The sequence below is a fragment of the Chlorocebus sabaeus genome, chromosome 23 (assembly GCF_047675955.1).
Source record: "Chlorocebus sabaeus isolate Y175 chromosome 23, mChlSab1.0.hap1, whole genome shotgun sequence".
Lineage (NCBI taxonomy): Eukaryota > Metazoa > Chordata > Mammalia > Primates > Cercopithecidae > Chlorocebus > Chlorocebus sabaeus.
In genome coordinates this window covers 43,562,294-43,586,029 of record NC_132926.1, presented here as the reverse complement: position 1 = coordinate 43,586,029, position 23,736 = coordinate 43,562,294, and the positions used below count along the sequence as shown (strand labels likewise).

The following is a 23,736-nucleotide window of genomic DNA, read 5'->3' as shown; positions in this document are numbered from 1 at the left end:
CCACTGTACTCCAGCCTGTATGACAGAGACCCTGCCTCAAAAGAAAGACATATATAAGCCAGGTGTGGTGGTGTGCACCTGTAGTCCTAACTACTTGGGAGGCTGAGGCAGGAGGATTGCTTGAGCCCAGGAGTTTGAGGTTGCAGTGAGCTATGAATGCACCACTGCACTATAGCCTGGGTGACAGCAAGACCCTGTCTCAAAAAACATAACAAAAGGAGGCCGGGTGCGGTGGCTCACACCTGTAATCCCAGCACTGGGGGAGGCTGAAGCCAGTGGATCACCTGAGGTCAGGAGTCTGAGACCAGCCTAGCCAACAAGGTGAAACCGCATCTCTACTGAATACACAAAAATTAGACTGGGCACAGTGACTCAAGCCTGTAATCCCAGCACTTTGGGAGGGCGAGGGGAGTGGATCACCTGAGGTCAGAGGTTCAAGACCAGCTGGACAACATGGTAAAACCTCGTTTCTACTAAAAGTCCAAAATTAGCTGGTTGTGGTGGCAGGGTTCCTGTAATCCCAGCTACTAGGGAGGCTGAGGCAGGAGAATCGGCTTGAACCTGGGAGGTGGAGGCTGCAGCTGAGATCGCACCGCTGCACTCCAGCCTGGGCAACAGGAGACTGTCTCAAAAAAAAAAAAAAAAAAAAAAAAAAAAAAATTAGCTGGGTGTGGTGGTGGGCACCTTTACTCAAGAGGCTGAGGCAGGAGAATTGCTTGAACCCAGGATGCAGAGGTTGAGGCTGCAGTGAGCCAAGGTCACACCACTGCAATCCAGCCTGGGCAACAGAGAAAGACTCCATCTCAAAACAAAAACTAAAAAAATAAAATAATATAAATAAAATAACAAACCGCAGAACAGGAGGTTGGTGTAAGAGGGATACATGTAAGTTCTTGGGACCTAAGCAAGTACTTACAATCACAAAAGGGAGGCTCTACTAAAGAATAAAACCAATCATTTCTTTTTGCCTTTTGTTATAGTTAATTTTGTCTATCAGTTTGGCCATTGATGCCATTTAACTGGTTAAACATTTGTCTGTCTCCAGAAGAGATTAGTATTGAATTGGAGATTGCTCTGCTTTGATGTTGAGTGGACATCATCTAATCAGTTAAGGGCCCATATAGAACTGCCAGAGCTAAGACATCCATATTCTAACTTTGGACTAGGATACCACTGTGTTCCTGGTCGCTGCAATTTTACCCCAACAGCTTTCCCAGTAGTGGATTGTGGGTGGGATTTGGCCTCCATAATTGTGTGAGCCAATATCTTATAGTAAATCTCATTCTAGATCTATATCCTATTGGCTCTATAGGGAATCTCCATATACCTTCTTGCTATTTATACTACTATGAGCTTTACCGATAGGTTACTGAAATACTGTTTCCACTCATACCCAAGCAACTTCTCCCTCCTAATAGAACTCAAAGATATATTTTGCCTGGGAAATCTGGCTCCTCTCTCTGATCCCAAGGATGAATCTTAACTAATATAAGCCAGTAGTTCTCAACTGGAGTACTTTGCAAGTCCTGGAGGGCTTTTAAAGTTATCGTTAGGAGACAGCAGAGGCAGTAGGCAAGGGCCAACCAGAAATGCTAAGTATCTTCCGACACACCACATAACAATCCTTCATAATCCTACAATGTTCCCATTGAGTGTTCATATGGTTGGAAACCTGAGCCTAGAATTTATTTTTCACATGAATCCCAAGAATCTTTTACATGGGTGTTAACAAGCACTGAATCTTCCAAATGTGTTGTCCAAATCACTTCCTTCATACTTGCAAATTGATTTCTTACACTGATTTTTGGAAATAATCTCATTTCTACATATTAAAAAACATTATAAAAGGAGCCATTGTGTCTGATATTCTAAGCCCATCTTGATAACAGACTCCTTTGAACATGGCATATGACATTAGTCCATGAAACATAAGGGAAATGTGCTGGGAGACTTTTGGGAAATCTTAACATTGAATAAAGATGTAGACTCCTTTCTGCTTAAGTTGTCAACACAGGATAATTAGAACTACATCAGAGAATTTGGGACAAGCCAGTACACTGAGGACAGAAAAGCAGAAATAGGCAAAGAAATGTGGGTTCCTGTTATTTTTGAGCCATAGAAATAATATCTTAGGACTTATTTCTAGATTCAGTTTCTTTAATGCAAGCCAATTCTGGTTATTTCTACTTGGAGCTGAAAGCAACCTGAAAATAGCCACCTTGGTTTTCATGTTAGAGATCTAGAAACTTTTAAGATTCTAAATGTACCAAAGGTCTAAGGGGAGAAAATAAAATCCTTCAAACAAGATTTGCACATGCTGATACTGCTCATTATTTCATTATACCAGCCTTTCCAAATCTTGAATTTGCATTTTTAACCAGTGTTAGAGAATCGTGTATTTCCCTACTTGGGAAATATGGGAAACGTGAACCATGTCATATTCCTGAAGCTAAATCTCAGGGCATCACCCCTCACAAACAAGAAATCATGATGCTTTCTGTATTTATTTAAAAAAAAAAAAAAATCCAGAACGAGTAAGAGAACAATCATCAAGGATGTAGGTGCCAGACACAAGGCAGAGGTAGCTAGAAAAGTATGCCGTAGGGAAGTTAAGAGTCTAGCCTCATTCCTGCCTTGTTTTAATAGCTGTACCTAATATAAATAGCTAAGTTTTCCATTGTTCTAGATTCCTCTGCCCCATCTACAAACATGGCACAGCCAGCTTGACTTGTAAGGCCTCAGCTGAAGGACCCCATGTACACACAGGCCAATACAGCAGTACTAGGCTAACTAGAAGGATCTATCTCATCCCCATGTCGTCTCATTTCAAGTCTATGGATGACTACCTTAATTGTTGTGTGCGAGATGTTTTCACCCCTTGACACTTCAGCATAAAATAGTTAAATCTTTATAATGATCAATTCATCCTACCTCCTTTTACATGCAGCTGAAAAATGACAGGCTAGGGACATAGAACATTGTGAACTTTATACTGTTAGAATCACCGTCCATTAAATGATCACTAGCTAATGGTCACTAAATTTACAAATTAAGGAAATTATATATAGAATACTGCAAAAACACAGTAAAAAGACTGAAGTTTGCCCATTTCTGCTCAGGAAGTCTGTCCGCTCCTAAGCTTCATGTTGTCCTTCTGGCTTCAAAATTTCTGCTATTACTGTTTTTCCTCCTTTTGATCTTCCTTTTGTTCCCCAGTGCCAGAACTTCCAGAGCCTTCTCGCTCAGATGCCATCTGTTAAGAAAACATTTGAAAGCCACTCAGATTTAATGTTAGGGCTAACCATTTGCTCTTTGTTGCACTCCAAGATGAGGGACCCACATATTCTTCATCATTCATATATATTCCACTCCCCCTCCCCGCTTTCTACCCTGCTTCTGGATTCCTTCCTTTTGACACTACCCCCAATGTGAAAATAGAGTTGAGACGGCAGGAGAATATCTCCAACTCTGATCTCACTTTCAATTCCACAAATGGCTATGGAGGGAGCCACCAGTAACGGTCAGAAAGAATAGTTCCATCAAGATCAAGTTAGGATCAAAATCCACTTCAGCCCTTGTACCTTTTTGTATGCCATTTCGAAGAGCTTCAATGATGCCTGCTGAAGAGAAGATGCTGCCTGTCTAATGTTTTCTCCTGTTTCACTGTCTTTTCTAGCCAGGAGCTCCCTCATTTTGGAAATTTCTTCTTTCAGCTTGTTGCACTTAAAAAAAGAAAAAAATCCTTACTTTTCCAGGTCTCCTGTACCATTACAAGTAGAAGTACTATTTAGAAACATTTTAAAATAATTAAACCCGTATCAAAATCCACAGAAAAATAAACTTCACTGCCTTTGGTAAAAATGTGTCCAACCTCTTGAGTTACTTTAAAATAGAACTCACCTCATCAGCAGGTAATTGGTCCTTGAATTCTTCCATCTTGGTTTCTGTGTCGTGAATGATTCCTTCAGCCATATTAACTGCTTCAACTCGTTCCTTAGATAAATTAGAAGTTTAAACGAAGACTTTCCAATCAACCAAAGTTTGCTGAATGTCTATACTCAGTAAGACAATAAGCTATGTGCTGCATACAGTTACAGAGTAAAAATAGAGTAAGGGAGGAATCAGAGCGGCTTTAGTCTGGGATGGCTTTGAGAGAGATTTGGGCTAGATTTTCTAACATCAGAATTGTGATGGAGAACAGAAGAAATAATAAAGCACTGCACACATAGGGTATAAGCAACAGGGAAGGAAGAATAGATTGATCTTAGGTTTTCTCTTACCCACAACCTATGACATGTCCAAACTCTCCCACTTTCTTGTTCAAGTGATTCTCCTGCCTGAGCCTCCCAAGTAGCTGGGACTACAGGTGTGCACTACCATGCCCGGCTACTTTTTTTGTATTTTTAGTAAAGATGGGGTTTCACCATGTTGGTCAGGCTGATCTTGAACTCCTGACTTCAGTTGGCCCACCTTGGCCTCCCAAAGTGCTGGGATTATAGGAGTGAGACACCACGCCCAGCCCCAATCTCTCAAGACCGAGCTTTACTAAGATTAAAGTTCAGAAGACAAAAAGTAATCACCTTCTTTCGCCGGTCTTCCTCAGCATATTTCTCTGCATTTTTAACCATATTTTCAATATCATCTTTGCTTAACCCACCAGAAGACTGGATTACAACTGTAGTAAAAAGAAGGCATTTCATTAATTCCCAGGTAAAGGTATATGCCTCTTCTTTCTCCATTGCATTAAGAGTACTCCGGCTCATAGCAGCCAATCTTGATACAAATTATGAAAAGGAGAAATACTTTATAGTCCTATAAAGCAAAATGAAACCAAGGACCCAATACATACACAAACACCAACTGGCCTGTTTGCCCATGAAAACTTCAGCAATACACAGGCTCAGTGCCTATTTGGGGGGAATAAACACTACACTTCTACAAGTGAATCTGACAACTGAGGGGCAAAGAGGACTCATCATCCTAAGAGGGTCTATTCCCAAGACCTCCCTCCCCTCACTCTTAGGGTCTCATAAACGAAGTGACTTACTCTGCTGCTCACGTCCTGTGCCTTTATCTTTAGCAGAAACATGTACGATCCCATTGGCATCAATGTCAAATGTAACTTCAATCTGAGGAACTCCTCGAGGGGCTGGTGGAATTCCAATCTAAAATAAATAAATCCAGAGTAAGGTCCTCTTACCGAGGGGTCCAGTGCTATTATTTTCAAATCTATATGGTTTTATAGTAAACAAGTCACTTGATTCCTGGGAAAAACAAGTGATTTAATGTACAAAAACACAGAGTTTATAAGCAACAGTAGTAGTTTGCTGCCTGAAATCAACCGGTTTTATACCAGTGAAATTTAGCTATAGCAAGTAACTATAATGGCTGTATGTACCTGTGGACACACTAAATGACAGACAGCAAACCTCCCTGCTATTATTCACCTCATCAATAACCAATAAGCAATGCTGATCAGAAACCAGTAACAATATCAAGTGTCTTTTAAATGAGTAATCAGGAGTTTATGTCTGAGGAAATTCCTAAGGCACAAGGAAAAAGCAAGGCTTTCAGGTAAAAACTGATGCCATGGGTATCCAGTTGCACAAAGTCTCTGCATCCCCTCTTCTCAAGACTACTCAGTATGTATGTGTATGCCACCGGTTTATACTAATATTTTTATGACTTAGGATATTATCTCACTTCACAGTGAAGGAGCCATAGTATTCAGGATTCACAATACCTACCAAAGTAAACTGTCCAAGGAGTTTGTTGTCTCCAGCCATCTCTCTCTCACCCTGACACACTTTAATTTCCACTTGCGTCTGACCATCAGCGGCAGTAGAGAATACCTAGGGATAAAGAAAACCTCCTGGGTTGGCAATCTGATTAACCTATTCCCTTTCTATAGAAAAAATGAAAGCCAAAGGTTCACATTCCAAGATTGGAAGGCTCCTAATTCACAGTATGTTCAGAACAAAGGCTGATGTCTTTATAGGGAATAGGACTAGGAGTAGTACAGCAAATGGGCATATAATAGCAATTGTTTCAGCTAAGAAAATGCATCTCCTAAGATGCAGCAATAGGAGAGAAGGCCTCAAAAAAGGAACTAAAATGTTGAAACATGCTCATCTGGGGAAACGGGATCAGAGAAAGAAGATGTATTGTGCTCAGTCACAGAGAGTCACCACATACTTTTCTTCAGAATGATGTGTTGACAAATACATCACTGCACAAATATACCAACAGCCATAGTTTTATGGAAAAACATCCACAAGATTAGGGAAGTCAGGAAATAATATATATACATATTTTTTGAGACAAGGCCTCACTTCACACTGTCACCCAGGCTGGAGTGCAGTGGCATGACCTCAGCTCATTGCAGCCTCTGCCTCCCATGCTCAAGTGATCCACCCACCTCAGCCTCCTGAGTAGCTGGGACTACAGGTACACAGCACCATGCCCGGCTAATTTAACTTTTTGGAGAGAGGGAGTTTCACCATGTTACCCAGGCTGGTCTCAAACTCCTGAGCTCAGGCGATCCTCTAGCCACAGCCTTCCAAAGTGCTGGGATTACAGGTGTGAGCCACGGCGCCCAGCCAGAAATAATTCCTACTTCAAGAACAAGCCATGTCCAAATAGCCCTGCTTGGATATCTCGGCACCCCCATACCACCCCCTTCATTCACTCATAAGAACACTCCCCTAAGTCTGGTCCAGACTATCCTTTTTACCGTCTTTGAGAACAGAAGACTACAGGGAATTCAGTCTCAAATGACTGAGATCCCTTTCAACAAATTATGTTAATCCTGTGGAGGAGACTACTGATGTCCTTCCTATAAACATCACTACCAGCTAACACGTAAGAACTTTTCTGGTAGCAAAAAAAAACAAAAACAAAAAACACATAGGATTCTCACCACCCACAGTTAACTATTTACTATTCTAAACAGCAAAACGAAAAACTGAAGTTTTCTAGAAAAAGCTCATGAAAGTGGCTGCAATCACATCCGTCATAGAACCTAAAACCCATGTGACAAGGTAGGAAGTGATAGCTCTTACCTGGCTCTTCTTGGTTGGAATAGTGGTATTCCTATTAATAAGTTTGGTAAAGACACCTCCTAGAGTTTCAATACCAAGAGACAGGGGAGTGACATCAAGGAGCAGCACATCTGTGACATCACCGGCCAACACACCTCCCTGAATGGCAGCTCCAATGGCCACAGCCTCATCAGGATTGACGGCTTTACTTGGGGCTCTGCCAAAAAGATCCTGCACAGTCTGCTGAACCTGAGCATCAAGGAAAAAGAACCTGTCAGCCCACACTTGGGAACTACCTGAGCAGAACAAAAGACAGCACATGTGTCCTTCGGTCCCAGCCAAATCTCAAGACAGGCTAACTCAAATCTAAGAATGCTTATTCAAATGACCATTTCATAGTTGGGTTCCTGCTAATGATCTCGTAACATTCATACACTTTATACTTACAGGAGTATCTCCTTCATGACCCTTGTAAATCTGGGAAGGATTCTCCTAAGTTTTATTATCTGGTTTCCCACGTAACAGATTAAATCATTTGAAACAGAGGATGTAAGGCAAGGGGACTTAGAAGTCCACATCTTCTTGTATATTATCAACTAAAGACCAAATTATCATACGCAACTGTAGTAATAATTTGCATTGCTAACGTGGGGCATGTTCTTCCCTTGTGATAAAAGTTCCATTTGAATAGTATTGGGGATAATTTCTTATTTTATTTTTCTTTTTGAGATGGAGTCTCACTCTGTGGCTCAGGCTGGAATGCAGTGGCACTATCTTGGCTCACTGCCAGCTCCGCCTCCTGGGTTCACGCCGTTCTCCTGCCTCAGCCTCCCAAGTAGCTGGGACTACAGGCGCCCGCCACCATGCCCAGCTAATATTTTGTATTTTTAGTAGAGATGGGGTTTCACCGTGTTAGCCAGGATGGTCTAGATCTCCTGACCTTGTGATCCACCCACCTTGGCTTCCCAAAATGCTGGGATCACAGGCATGAGCCACTGCGCCTGGCCTCGGGGATCATTTACAGAGGCATCCACCTGGTCCAGGGCCTTTTTTTTTTCCAGGTTTTTTTTTTTTTGCGTATTTCCTTAAGGTCATGTATTTCAATGGAAAAATTAAGAAAAAAACAAGGTCACTATCTTAGGTCCAAGATAATCCTATTTAGGCTACCAAGAAGAACTGAATCTTCAACAGGTTTGTGCTCAGTCATTATTTTTCCACATATGTTCTTCCAGAATGATGTGTTGAATAAAATACATCATTGCACAAATCTTTGTCGAAGAGATGCACTATGCTGCAAAGACACATGTACAAAGACGGTGGCTGGGGTGGGGGGAGCGTTATTACCAAGTTTTTATGCTGTCTCTGACCTCAAACTTTGTTTCAATCCTAAAAATTCTATGACTGAGTTCGGGATCCTCCCTGCTACTGCCCCTAAAGAAATTCTGCCCCTCCTAATTTTTCATATATATCTATATCTATATCTATATCTATATCTATATCTATATTTTTGGAGACAGAGTCTTGCTCTGTCGCCCAGGTTGGAGTGCAGTGGCGCGATCTCAGCTCACTGTATTTTCTTTTTTTTTGAGACAGGGTAACACTCTTGCCTGGGCTGAGTGCAGTGGCACGATCATGGCTCACTGCAGCCCCAAACTCACTCAAGTGACTGCCCTTAGGGCTCAGGTGATTCTCCCAAGTAGCTGGGATAACAGGTATGTACCACCATGCCCAGCTAATTTTTTGTATTTTTGTACAAAGGGGATTTTGCCATGTTGCTCAGGCTGGCCTGAAACTCTTGCAGACTCATGTGATCTGCCCACCTCAGCCTCCCAAAGTGTTGGGATTATAGACGTGAGCCACCATGCCCGGCCTATTCCTCAATTTTAACAAAACAAACAGAAAAGAATTCTTTAGTGAGGATATAATCTCATCTCCCTTTTAGGTCACCCCAGCAGCACCTGTCCCAAGTATACACTATGTGCCAGTCCCCTCTCTCCATGACAGAATTCCATGGATCCATACCTTGGGCATCCTAGTCATGCCACCCACAAGAATCACTTCTCCTATGTCACTCTTGCTGACTTCTGCATCTTGCATAGCTTTTTGGCATGGAGCGATAGTCCTCCTGATTAGATCAGTGACAATCCCTTCAAATTGAGCACGGGTCAACTTCATATTCAAATGCTTGGGTCCAGAAGAATCCATTGTAAGATAGGGCAAATTGATGTCAGTCTGCAAACGAAATGTTTAATTGCATGTCAGTGAGCAGGCCAAATGACGGTTACATTTATTATTTCAACTAAGATATGACCATGCCCTAGGACAGAAGACTTGGAAAACCACAGGGAGGGTGAGACCTAATTTAAATGAATAGTCACCAAGAATACTTTTTTTTGTTTTTGAGACAGAGTCTCACTCTATTGCCAGGCTGGAGTGCAGTGGCATGATCTTGGCTCACTGCAACTTCCGCCTCCCAGGTTCAAGCAATTCTCCTGCCTCAGCCTTCCAAGTAGCTGGGACTACAGGCATGTGACACCATGCCTGGCTAATTTTTGCATTTTTAGTAGAGATGGCGTTTCACCATGTTGGCCAGGATGGTCTCGATCTCTTGACCTCGTGATCCACCTGCCTTGGCCTCCCAAAGTACAGGTGTGAGCCACGACGCCCGGCCAAGAATAGTTACTCTTTAAGATGCAATGTTTTTTCTCCCCAGAGATAAACACTATAGAATCTGTTTTAATGAAGTTTATAGTTATTAACAAGAATGCAGCAGATAAGCAGGAAAAAAATCCCCATTCAAGAGATAAAGAGCTATTCTGCCACTAAACACTCATTAGAACCACATTACTGATGTTTTCCTTCACCAAGTTTTAAAAATATCCCATGTAGGTGAAATGTCAAAGTTATTTTCTGAACCAAATAACATGCCATCAACCCTGGGCTCTGTTAAGTTCCAGGACATTTACAAGTGGTACGAAAGCTACAGACATACTCTCACTAATGTATGAGGACTGACTTGTATGGCCATCACATCCATGGACAGCAGCTGACAGTCACACCATGTAACATCCAGTATTTAATAAATCCCAAATCCCAGTACAACATAGGATCTTACAATGTGTAACTAAGAAGAGAGTGAGATCTTAACCATCTTTCTTTAGAAGAAAGTATCCTAGACATTTCAATACTTAATAGAATTAACAGAGTTAACGCACCATCTGTAGAATAGTGTTATCTAAATATTATTGACAATTTCTTATTTTACAAAATGTTGATTAACCAAATCAGAATACACAATTATCTAAATCAATGCTATCCAGTGGAATTTTCTGTGACAATGAAAATGCTACTTATGTTGCTCAATTCAGCAACCACTAACAACATGACTACTGAGCACCTGAAATAAGACTAGGGTAACTAAGAAATGTAATTTTAAATGTTATTTGATTTTAATTAATTCAAAACCCACATTTGGCTATTATAGTAGCACAACTCTAAACACTAAAAGCTAATGGCAACCTGAAAATCTTCAGCACTAACTCTCAACCCTCTACAACGAGTCCAACATCCATCACAATGTTCTCTCCTTACCTCCTCTCTCAAATCCAACCACTTATGTCTCACACTCTCTCATCCAAGTCCTTTCTCAACACATGGTTACCAACACCCTCCCCACACCCACTCAGGCTGCCTTCTGCCCTTAACAATTCTCCACTCTAGACTCCAGCCAAAGGGCTTTTCCAAATCGACACATGACCATGTTACTATCCTCAACTCCTCTGGGGTTTGTATTTACTTATCTTGGGAGAGACGCCAAATCCCAAATCTATAAAGTCGCTAGTCCAAGGGTGTCCAATCTTTTGGCTTCCTTGGGCCACACATAAAATACATTAACACTAACAATAGCTGATGAGCTTAAAACAAAAAGCAAAACTCTCAATATTTTAAGAAAGTTTACGAATTTGTATTGGGCCGCATTCAAAGCCATCCTGGGCTGCAGGTTGGACAAGCCTGCTCTAACCTCATTTTCCATGCCCAACACCTGACCCCAATCTTCACTCTGCCCTTTTGGCCACTCTGGCCCTTTCTCAGGTCTTCACCTGAGAGCCTTACACTTAACCCATTTACACGTGCCCATTTATCTTTTTCTGATACTCATCTCTCAAATGCTATTCTTTTTTTTTTTTTTGAGACGGAGTCTCGCTCTGTCGCCCAGGGTGGAGTGCAGTGGCGCGATCTCAGCTCACCACAAGCTCCGCCTCCCGGGTTTACACCATTCTCCTGCCTCAGCCTCCTGAGTAGCTGGGACTACAGGTGCCCGCTACCTCACCCGGCTAGTTTTTTGTATTTTTTAGTAGAGACGGGGTTTCACCGTGTTAGCCAGGATGGTCTTGATCTCCTGACCTCATGATCCGCCCGTCTCGGCCTCCCAAAGTGCTGGGATTACAGGCTTGAGCCACCGCGCCCGGCCTCAAATGCTATTCTTGTTATGCTGAACAGCTCTCTCAGGTACCTTCTTAGATTCTTTTTATTATTTTTATTTTTTGAGACACAGTCTCATTCAGTTGCCCAGGCTGGACTGCCATCTGGGCTCACTGCAACCTCTGCCTCCTGGGTTCAAGCGATTCTCCTGCCTCAGCCTACTGAGTAGCTGGGATTACAAGCGCCTGCCACCACACTTTGTTAATTTTTGTATTTTTAGTAGAGACAGGGATTCGCCATGTCGGCGAGGCTAGTTTTGAACTCCTGACCTCAAGTGATTCATCCGCCTTGGCCTCCCAAAGTGCTGAGATTACAGATGTGAGCCACTGCACCCGGGCCCTTCTTAGATTATTTTTAAGAGACCTGCTCTGTCGCCCAGGTTGGGGTGCAGTGGCACAATCACAGCTCACTGCAGCCTCAAACACTTGGGCTCAAAGGATTCTTGTGCCTCAGTCTCCTGAGTAGCTGGGACTACAGGCATGCACCTATGGTGAAGTGCACCACGCCCAGCTAGTTTTGTAGAGATGGGGGTTCTCACTATTTTGCCCAGGCTGGTCCCCAACTCCTAAGCTCAAGTGATATTCCTGGCCCTGGCCACCCAAAGTACGGCCCCTTCTTAAATTATAAATATAATTGCCTTTTTACCACTTGTTACATTAATAGTAACTTACATTTAAGAATATTCACAATTCCCTATGTTTTCCTAAGTGTGTATTATTTATGAACTTGGTAATGCTCAGAACTCTTAGGGGAGGAGTAAAGTACCAGTATTATCCTTATTTTGTAGATAAGTAACAGTAATGTTAATTCATCCAAGATCACCAATTAATAAGCCACACAATGGGGACTCGAACCCCAGCAGAATGCCTGCAGAACCACCCTTAACCTTTACTTTGTATCACTTCTAGTTTAACATTTACTAATCTGTTCTAATTAATGTCCAGCTTTCCAAACCACAATATAATCTGCATGAGGGTAATAAACGCTAAGAATTTATTCTATACATTTAAAATCACCTATGCAAAACTGAATGTATAAGGATGCTCAATACATCTTGCTATAATAAACGCTGGAAAACAATCAAAATGTCTATCAATAGCATGCAGTCACACTAATTAAAACCAACCAATCTCTTCCAACACCCTGCATCCCCTACCCCAAATATAAATTCCCTCCCCTACCCCAAATATAAAATCCTTGGGAAGAATTACAAACTATCTTCTGGCAGTGCCACATATTTCAACTTCAACCCTAACCAACGTTGCAATGTTCTACCACTCTATGATAGCAGGGGCAAAGTAACATCAGCAAGACCATGCATGCGTGTGTATAACTATGTCATTCCTCACAGCCACTTAAAAAAACAAAATCCAGGTTTGACTGAAGGTTCATTAGCAGCAACCACTTTACCAACAGTGACAATCATCATAAATACCTCTTTCCTTGTGGGTGATCAAAATAAAGGTATCACAGCTCTGCTCTTCCTACTGTCACCCAAGACACCGGAAAGAGATCTGCTGCTTTCTGTCTTTATGGGTCTCTAACACAGATCTAACATGGTTTATACAATTCTACTCTTGGTGGTGAAGTGAAGTTTCACCTCTCAGAACTGGAGCTAATCAAGCTGACAAACAAACTGAGTAAATCTGATGCTCACAGACGGAAACTTGAACAAGCTTCAGCTCATTTTCTAGACTGGTGGTTCAAATTATTGTCATTTTTTGAGACAGGGTCTCATCTGTCACCCAGGCTGGAATGAAATGGTGTGATCACGGCTCACTGCAGCCTCAACCTCCTGGGCTCAAACAATCCTCTTACCTTAGCCTCTGGAGTGGCTGAGACTACAGCTGTGTAGACTATGACCAGGTAATTTTTCAAATTATTTATTAAGTGAGAGACAATTAGCCAGGCTCAGTGGCTCATGCCCGTAATCCCAGCACTTTGGGAGGCCGAGGCAGGTTAATCACCTGAGGTCAGGAGTCCAAGGACCAAACTGACCAACATGGCAAAACCCTGTCTATACTAAAAATACAAAAATTAGCCAGGCATGGTGGTGCACACCTGTAATCCCAGCTACTCGGGAGGCTAAGGCAGGAGAAATTGCTTGAACCCAGGAGGCGGAGATTGCGCTGAGCCGAGATCGCCGCACCACTGCACTCCAGCCTGGGCAATAGGAGCAAAACTCCATCTCAAAAAAAAAAAAAAAAAAAAAAAAAAAAAAAAAAAAAGACACGCAGAGACTCTCCAATTCACAAGGGGAGGTTATTTAATACTGTCAGTTAAGACAGCAGTTTCTCCAAGCTAGTAATTCTAGTTTTAACACTGCCAGAGCAGGTTTTCAAATAAATGTGTTTAACTGAAAAGCAAACAAGTATACCCAGCATCATTCATATATTATTTAGCTCCAGTATATGGACCCGATTTGGGTGGTTAAAAAAATTTCAGCTCATAAACTAAACACCTTACTGTTCCTGTCCTCATGACAAAGGTCTCTAGAAATCAGAAAATTGAAAAAACAAACGAAAAAACTCAACTGACATTAGGCCAATTAGAAAATACTATTTAAATAAACTCTGGCTGAAAATATCCATCAAGACCGCTCAAATCCTTCGTGTCTCACCTGCACAGATGAGGAGAGTTCACATTTAGCCTTTTCAGCAGCTTCCCGTACCCTCTGAAGTGCCATGTTGTCTTTAGTCAAATCAACCCCTGTCTATAAAGTGAAGACATTGAACACCAGCATTAGTGAGGTAATAAATTTAAACTGCAGTAATAAGGTGGAACAACACAAAATGGAATCATAACCTTTATATACAAGATGATTACTTTTTACTACCCTTAATGTGTGGGGAAAAAATATTCTGAAAAGAGTTTCTGTGTCTAGAATAAGGGGGTTGAACTGAACTCGTAAACAAAGCAAAGAGCAATCTGAACAAACAAATTCTCAATATCCTAACATCTACATATTAACCACATGGGTAACTCACCTCTCTCTTGAACTCCTTCACAATGTGCCGTAGCAAGGCCTGGTCAAAGTCTTCCCCACCTAAGAAAGTGTCCCCATTTGTGGATTTCACCTCAAATACTCCTTTCTGAATTTCCAGGATAGAAATATCAAAAGTTCCACCACCTAAATCATATACAGCAATGCTGTAAATGATTTGTGAAAGAAAGAAAGAAATCCTTAAGGAACAAAACCTATCACCAGAATATAAATTTCAGTAACCAAATACAGATAATCTAAGCCTTTCCCTGAGGTATATACTAGTTAAATTACCATGGCCCAAAAGAAAACAAAGGAATGGTTTTGAAATAAAAAAAAAGATCATACAGACTTAAAATCAGTAAAAGCACTATTTAAATAAAAGGCTCAATCACTAAGAAATCAAGTGACACTTTAGTTTCACACATCCAGGTGAGAAATTTACAGCATAAACTTACACTTTGTCTTCTGATTTGTCTAGACCATAGGCAAGAGCAGCAGCTGTGGGCTCATTAATCACCCGAAGCACATTCAGTCCAGATATCTGGCCAGCATCTTTAGTGGCCTAGAGAAAACAAAGAGAAAAGCATTTTTGTACCCTTCCATCCCAGGCACGTTACTTTTTGTGAATAAGAATGCTAACCGACCTTACCTGTCTCTGCGAGTCATTGAAATAAGCTGGGACTGTGATCACAGCATTTTTTGCTGTGTGCCCCAAGTAATTTTCTGGAAAAGAATGAAATTCAATCATGGAATTCTGTCAGAACAGAATTATTAACATAGCCCAACAACCTCCACAGACAATATTCATCAGTCTTTTGACAAGTGACCTAACATGTCTTTGCAGGAAAACACCCCAAGTAAATATACTGGTTAAAAACCCAAGATCGGGCCGGGCACGGTGGCTCCTATCTGTAATCCCAGCATTTTGGGAGGCTGAGGCGGGCGATCACCTGAGGTTGAGAGTTTGAGACCAGCCTGACCAATATGGAGAAACCCCATCTCTACTAAAAATACAAAATTAGCCGGGTGTGGTGGCACATGCCTGTAATCTCAGCTACTCGGGAGGCTGAGGCAGGAGAATTGCTTGAACTCAGGAGGGGGAGGTTGCAGTAAGACAAGATCGCGCCACTGCACTCTAGCTTGGGAAACAGAGCGAGACTGTCTCAAAAAAAACCACAACAAAAAACCCAACAAACCCAAGACTGGCCGGCCGGGCACGGTGGCTCATGCCTGTAATCCCAGCACTTTGGGAGGCTGAGGCGGACGAATCACCTGATCCGTTGGGAGTTCAAGACCAGCCTGACCAACATGAAGAAACCCCGTCTCTTTACTAAAAATACAAAAGTGGCTAGGCATGATGGCACATGCCTGTAATCCCAGCTACGCCAGGTGGAAGGCAGGAGAATTGCTTGAACCCGGGAGGTGGAGGCTTTGGTGAGCCGAGTTCGCGCCACTGCACTCCAGCCTGGACAACAAGAGCAAAACTCCGTCTAAAAAAAAAAAAAAAAAAACCAAAAAACCAAAAAACCAAAACCCAAAACCCAAAACCCCTAGGATCAGTCTTTCAACATTTTAGTGAAGGTTCACTAAACTACAATGACCTTTAGACTTATAATAGCCACTTCAAATAAGAAGTTCTAATTTATACCTAACAGGGACAAAAGCTTAATGTGTAGTCTTGTGGCTTTCAATATAGATAGAACATACCCCCTACTGGAAAAAAAGAAACAAGCCAGCCACCATTAGTGAGATTTGAAGATAAATTCAATCTGCAGGGAAAGCATGAAGTGTAACATAGTTTTGCTATTCCTAGGTTTTCTATACAGAAGGGACCACAGATTCATCTACAGGATGCTGGGGCACAGGGAGCTAGTGATCTCACAGGAATCATTCTGTTCTTAGAACTTTCCCAGATGTGAAATAAACCCACTCAACTCACCTGCAGTCTCTTTCATCTTCATCAACACAAATGCTCCAATCTGACTTGGAGAATACAGCTTCCCATGAGCCTCAACCCAGGCATCACCATTGGAGGCACGGACAATTTTAAAGGGAACATTTTTACTGTAAGAACAAAAATTCTATTAGAGAAAACTAGCCTGAACAACCTCATATGACAAAATTACCACACACCATGAACATCCATCTTCCACCCCAAGAGACTCATTCATGGCCAATAAATGACAGTTTGTGAAATTTTTCAGAAAGCAATCACTAACGTGGTTTATGAGGATTACACGGCAAAATGAAATGAAGTAAATAAATAAAAAGAAAGCAATCATTAACATATTAAAAACATCACAATGAAACCTCAACATTTTTTACTTAGCACCCCAGGCAGAAGATTTTTGCGGCCACTTTACAATAATTTGACGATGAAACTGTTACTGTATGATCCAGCAATTCTACTATTTAAGAGAAATGGAAACATTTATGTCCACACAAAAACTTGTACACAAATGTTTAAGGCAGCATTATTTCTAATAGCCAAAAAGCAGAAACAGCTCAAATGTCCATCACTTGACAAATGGATAAACAAAATGTGCTATATGTCCATACAGTATAGTATTATTTGGCCATAAAAAGGAATGCAGTACTGACACATGCTGCAACATGGATGAACCTTGAAAACAAGCTAAGTGAAAGAAGCCAGTCACAGAAGTCCACGCGACTCCATGCATACAGAATTCATATTCTACTCAAGCTCAATAAAGCTGTTTAAATTTTTAAGTGTTTGTATATAGAAAGACACACACACACACACACTCTCTTTTGCCTCGTTGGCCTACATGGTCTTAAACTCTTAGCCTCAAACAGTCCTTCTGCCTCTGCCTCCTAAAGTGCTAGGATTACAGACATGAGCCACTACTCCAGGCCTAAAAAATTTTGTATACAACAGGAAGCTCTACCTATGCTTCTAGTGCTTTTTTTTTTTTCAGAGAGGGTTTCATTGCTATTACTCAGACTGGAGTGCAATGGCATGGTCTTGGCTCACTGGAACTGCCGCCCCCCAACGCTCGAGCCTCACTAATAGCTGGGACTACAGGCACGCACCACCGAGCTCAGCTCGTTTTGTATTTTTTGCAGAGGCGGCTTTTCCCCAAGTCTCGAACTCCTGAGCTTACCTCAGCTTCCCAAAGTGTTAGGATTACAGGTGTGAGCCACCCCATCTAGCCTCTAGTATGTCTATTTTAGAAAAAAGCAGGCTGGGCATGGTGGCTCACGCCTGTAATTCCAATACTTAGGGAGGCTGGGGTGGGAGGGTCAGTTGAGTCAAGAATTTCAACACCAACTTGGGCAACATAGTGAGACGCGTCTCTATTTTGGGGGGCGGGGGGTTAGAAAAAAAGAAAAATCAAGTTTTTTTCTGTACTGGATCAACACGATAGAACCTGTGCCATTTCTGCCGTATGTATTCAACACTGAACTATGTGGTTTAGGAATGCTTTGCGAATTTTCATGTATCATGTCAATACATAACAAAGACCTAATCTGTAAAGACAAAAATGAATTTTTTTTTTTGAGCAGCCCAGGCTAGAGTGCAATGGCAGTGATCTCAGCTCACCGCAACCACTCCTGGGTTCATGTGATTCTCCCATCTCAGCCTCCCGAGTAGCTGGGATTACAGGCACCCACCATCACGCCCAGCTAATTTTTGTATTTTAGTAGAGACAGGGTTTCACCATGTTGGCCAGGCTGGTCTTGAACTCCTGATCCCAAGTGATCCGCCCACCTTGGCCTCCCAAAGTGCTAGGATTACAGGCATGAGCCACTGCACCCGGCCAAAAATGAGTTTTTTAAAGAAATTACCCTTTTGGCAGTGGTATAGATTTCCCCTAGGAACAGTAAGTAAAACGACTAGCGCAAGGTGCTCCAGGGATCCTAATCAACATGCTGAGGCTCTTCTGTGTAGCCCTTGCAAGTAACTGCGCTTTTGCTACTACTCACATGTCTTTCTGTACTTCAGGATCATCATATCGCCGGCCAATAAGACGTTTGGTAGCATAAAATGTATTGTTTGGGTTGGTGACAGCCTGTCGCTTGGCCGGCATTCCGACAAGTCGCTCACCATCTGCTGTAAAGGCCACAACTGAAGGGGTGGTTCTGGCACCTTCGGCATTCTCCAGCACCTAAACTCCCAAAATGTGACAGAGAATAAGTTTGTAGTTATCACTGGTATCTTTTTTGAGACAGAGTCTCACTCTGTCGCGAAGGCTGGAGTATAATGGCACAATCTTGGCTCACTGCAACCTCTGCATCCTGGGTTCCAGTGATTCTCCTGTCTCAGCCTCCCTAGTAGCTGGGACTATAGGCGTGCACCACCACGCCCAGCTAATTTTTTGTTATTTTTTAGTACAGATGGGGTTTCACCATTTTGGCCAGGCTGGTCTCGAACTCCTGACCTCAGGCGATCCGCCCGCCTCAGCCTACCAAAGTGTTGGGATTACAGGCGTGAGCCACTGTGCCCAGCCTATCACTGGTATCTTTGCAGCAATCATTTAAGACACAAAAACAGCTCCCAAATTACGAAACAAATGTGCATGAACAATACTGGGCACGCTTTACTGCTGATAGTTAATGAACAGTAGATATTTAACATATCTTTAGTCTTTACTTTCAAACTACTACTTTTTTTTTTTTTTTTTAGGTGGAGTCTCGCTCTTGTCACCCAGGCTGGAGTGCAGTGGTGCGATCTCGGCTCACTGTAAACTCCGCCTCCTGGGTTCAACTCTCCTGCCTCAGCCTCCCGAGTAGCTGGGATTACAGGTGCCTGCCACCATGCCCAACTAATTTTTTTTTGTACATTTAGTAGAGATGGGGTTTCACCAAGTTGGTCAGCCGCTCACCTTGGCCTCCCAAAATGTTGGGATTATAGGCATGAGGCACCGCCTGGCTTTTTTTTTTTTGAGACAGAGTCTCACCTGTCACCTAGGCTGGAGTGCAGTGGCACTGTCACAGCTCATTGCAGCCTTGACCTGCCAGGCTCAGCTGATCCTCCCACCTTAGCCTCCAGAGTAGCTGGGATCACAGGTGCACACCATTGTGCCTGGCTAATTTTTTGTAGCCCAGGTCTTCAAAAGTGTTTTGCTATGTTGCCCAGGGTGATCTTCAACTCTGACTCAAGTGACCTCCCAAAGTGTTGAGTCCCAAGTACCACTGATTTACATTTTAAAAGCTGTTTTGGTTGCTTTTAAGACTCTTGATAGGTGAACCTTTGTAGTGCTGATAATTGTATGTATCTAACTTCCCAGAAAAGGATTTAAATGTGGTATAGAGGTAGGATACTAATTTACTATTAAGAGGGGTGGGAATGGCTTGCACTGTTAGGTTACTCTGGTAACCACCAAAGTGCTGCATTTTCTAAACTGAACCAAAGTTGACGGTGCAGAGACAGACTAGAAGTGGAGCTTCACATGTGAAGTAATGCATGTTGTTCACTGGAGCAGGCTATTCCTTTTGAAGCCTCCTTACTCTATACATTGAACTTTTATTCCTATTGGATTCTTAGCAAGATTTAGAGCACGTGGAATTCTTGACTCTTGCTTCTTCCATTCATGGCCTCATGAATTTTGCTCTCATGCTTCCTCTTTCCCCCATCTCCTCTTCTGAAATCACCTGAACTGTCTATGGTCTTCTTATCCCACTTGTTTGGCACCGAGATTATTCCTTCTCTTGGCCCTAATTTGTGCTTCTTAGCATTTTTCCTATATGCCTGAAATCTGTGGCCAACCCCCCCAAAAATTTAGAAGTGGATGTAATTCTCCATGTGGAAGTAACATTGGGTCCCAATATTGGGTATGAAAAACCTGATCTATAGTCTTTTCTTTTTGTCCCAACACCGGGTATGAAAAACCTGATCTATAGTCTTTTCTTTTCTTTTGAGACAAAGTCTCGCTCTGTCACCCAGGCTGGAGTACAGTGATGTGATCTTGGCTCACTGCAACCTCTGCCTCCTGGGTTCAAGTGATTCTCCTGCCTCAGTCTCCTGAGGAGCTGGGATTACAGGTGCTGGCCACCACGCCTGGCCTTATTTTTTTTTTGAGATGGAGTCTCGCTCTGTCGCCAGGCTGGAATGCAGTGACACAGTCTCGGCTCACTGCAACCTCCGCCTCCCGGGTTCAAGCGATTCTCCTGCCTCAGTCTCCTGAGTAGCTGGGACTACAGGTGTGTGTCACTATGCCCAGCTAATTTTTGTATTTTTAGTTGAGACAGGTTTCACCATGTTGGCCAGATGGTCTCGAAATCTTGACCTTGTGATCCACTGTGTCCGGCCAATTTTTTGTATTTTTAGTAGAGGCAGGGTTTCACCATGTTGGCCAGGCTGGCCTTGAACTCAGGACCTCAGGTAATCCGCCCCCCTTGGCCTCCCATGGTGCTGGGACTGCAGGCGTGAGTCATTATGCCTGGCCAGCCTTGATCTATAGTCATGTTTTTGTTGTTTTAGTTAAAAGTAGTTTCAGGTCAGGCTCAGTAGTTCATGCCTGTAATCCCAGCACTCTGGGAGGCCAAGGTGGGCAGATCACTTGAGTTCGAGACCAGCCTGGCCAACACAGTGAAACTGTCTCTACTAAAAATACAAAAAATTAGCCAGGAATGGTGGTTCACGCCTGCATTCCCAGCTATGTGGCCAAGGCAGCAGAACTGCGTGAACCCAGGAGGCAGAGGTTGCAGTGAGCAGAGATCGTGCCACTGCACTCCACCCTGAGCTATAGAGACCATCTCCCCGCTCCCCCCCCCCCAAAAAAAGCAAATCAGGTTCTCAAATTCCTTAACTAAGGAAAAGACCACAGAATTCTGGATAGGTTCTGGATAGGGTACTAGTTACCAATCATGCTCACCTTTGCTTGTTTACCTTCCATAACTGCCACGCAGGAGTTGGTAGTACCCAAATCAATACCAACAACTGCCCCCTTGATTGCTTCTGATCTGTAAGACATTTAGAACAATGTCACAGCTATTGTTATCTTGATAGACCAAAGTCACTTAAAGATAATATTTAACTGGAAAATTAACAGTGGTATACTACATAATCTCTAATACAGATAAATTAGAGAAGAATAGTTAATCACAAATGTAGAAAACACTGCTGTGAAGTTTAATATGTATTCCCTCTCAAAGGAAATGAAATTATACTTACGCATAATCCCGCCTCGAAACAATTCTAAAAGCCTCATGACTAAGGCCATTCCAGCCATCCTAAAAAAGAAAAAAACTGACTCAGTCACCAACCAATGTGTATCCTGAGAGGAAAAAAAGAAAACTTGGGCTCATTTAGCATATAAAATACGTTAAGCTACTAGAACAGTAAATATTAAAGTTTCCCAAATAAGTAAGATTAAAAAAAGGTAAATAAAAGATGGCCTTAGAATCACATTACAATAGGATTTCTCAACCGTGGCGCTATAAATTTTGGGCCAAATCTTTGTTGTGGGGGCTGTTCTGTGCATTGTAGGATATACAGCAGCATCCGTGGCCTCTACACCCTAGAAACCAATAAGAACCCCAGTAAGTTAGCGACAACCTAAAATATCCACAGACATTGCCAGATGTCCCCTGGGGGAAAACACTTCCCCTGACCTTGCCATGCAATTAGTTTAAGAGAACTAGGATTACTAAGTCTTTTAAAGAAAAAAGAAAAATTAAGTAGTGGCCTTCCACTAGGATAAAAGATCTTTATCACGATTTAACTTCAGGCTCCTTCCAAGCCTTCCTTAATGCCCATATACAATTCCTGTTCTCCAAAGTATTTATTTTTTATTTTAGAAAACAAGTAACCACTCCATAGCCTTTTTTCCGCCCCCCGATCTTTTTGTCCTTAAGTAACAAACCAGTAAAATCTTACACCACTGATTTTGAGAAAATGTTGCTAAGTACAAAAACTGGAGCTTTATTTCCGACTCAGGACTTTCTTATCTTACTTCACCTTATTAACGAGATCCTTACACATTCCGTATTCTGTGGAGGAGCCGAAAATAAAACTGAAGATAGCAGCTTTCCTAATAGACTGCATCCCTCACCCCCAAGGCCAAATCTTTCCATTCAGCCACAGAATGAGCCATCAGGACCACTACCTGGTAATTTTGAGATGATACTCTAGATCGCGAGGGGTGTGACTCAGCAGGGCCTAAGCCGGAGGCAAAACCTGCAAAATCTTGAGCCGGCAGCGCTAGCTACGGAAGGCCCGTCACCTTCCTTCCAGCCTGACCTATCCCGGAGAATTCAAACCCTAAAGGGCGCGCGGCCTGCCGCACCGAGGCCCGAGGCCCGAGGCCGTGACCCCATTCGGGAAGGTCCGACAGTTCCTCACCTGGTGGCAGGCGGCCGTAGGGCCCCGGGAGGCTGCGGCTCCCACGAGACGGGCTGCTGCAGCTCGGCTGGCGCTTATCATGGCGGACAGATAGAGGAGTACGAGGCAGCAAAGAGGCGCTCAGGCGGCCGGGAGCTGCGCGGTGCGGTGGCGGCAGCGCTTCTGGAAACCTCCAACCACGTGGGGTGAGGGGCGGGGGTTGATCACTGCGGCCCAGAGGCCCGCTCTTCCGCTGAGGCGCCGCCCGCGCCGCCTGACCAGAGGATACTCGACTGCGGCTCCCGGAGCCAGGGCGTACAGGTAATATGCTCCGCAGCATGATGGTTGGATAACGCCTGCCCTCCCGTCCCGGCTTCGGCGGCTCTGGGCCACAAGGAGTCCAGGGGAGGAAGAGGGGTATGAAGGCGGCACCTCGGACAGCCCTGGTCCTCAGCGACAGGAAAGACTCAAGGTCACACGGGATAAATTGCGAACGGATTACAGTCTTCTTGCGTCAGTTGCGCGGAAGGAGGAGCCTGTTGCGCCTGCGCAATAGGCATCCCGCTAAGAACCTGGAGCGCATGTGCCCAGGGAGTGGCGGAAAACGTGGGTGGAGACTAACTGCATCGCTCATTGGGTGCCTGAGCGCACGCCAGCGTTGCCTGGGGCGAGCCGGGGCGCGTGCACATCCCGCGGGCGTGAAAGTGTTCCCCTCTCTCGCTCCTGGAGGATGGCGCCATCTTGTCTTGTGGCTTTGTTAAGTGAGGACGTCAGTACTTTTGTTGCTTGGTGCCGCCCGTTGTTCACAACTTGAAATATACTTGGATATGCAGAGCTTAAACAATTTCGTGTTGCGTTTTATCACAGGGGTCTTGGGTTTCCAACTACAAAGCGTTTGGCTCACACATAACATTAGGCCAATTAGCCTGCACAAAGGGGAA

General features: G+C 43.3%; 1 protein-coding gene and 2 non-coding genes across 3 annotated transcripts; all 3 read right to left on the bottom strand.

Annotated features, from left to right (window-relative positions):
- Positions 1-2,485: 2,485 nt before the first annotated feature.
- HSPA9 (heat shock protein family A (Hsp70) member 9) lies at positions 2,486-23,005 on the bottom strand. The gene is made up of 17 exons (XM_008014562.3): positions 22,817-23,005; positions 21,647-21,705; positions 21,348-21,435; positions 18,457-18,638; positions 16,448-16,572; positions 15,158-15,231; positions 14,964-15,070; positions 14,510-14,672; positions 14,143-14,235; positions 9,063-9,272; positions 7,062-7,289; positions 5,748-5,852; positions 5,048-5,165; positions 4,581-4,675; positions 3,901-3,993; positions 3,582-3,722; positions 2,486-3,253 (listed from the first exon to the last, which is right to left on the bottom strand). The coding sequence occupies exons 1-17, from the start codon at positions 22,895-22,897 to the stop codon at positions 3,176-3,178; spliced, it is 2,040 nt and encodes a 679-aa protein (XP_008012753.1). The 5' UTR covers positions 22,898-23,005; the 3' UTR covers positions 2,486-3,175.
- LOC119618496 (small nucleolar RNA SNORD63) lies at positions 6,166-6,235 on the bottom strand. The gene has a single exon (XR_005234796.1). It is a non-coding gene; the product is annotated as a small nucleolar RNA SNORD63 (small nucleolar RNA).
- LOC119618495 (small nucleolar RNA SNORD63) lies at positions 8,235-8,304 on the bottom strand. The gene has a single exon (XR_005234795.1). It is a non-coding gene; the product is annotated as a small nucleolar RNA SNORD63 (small nucleolar RNA).
- Positions 23,006-23,736: the final 731 nt, after the last annotated feature.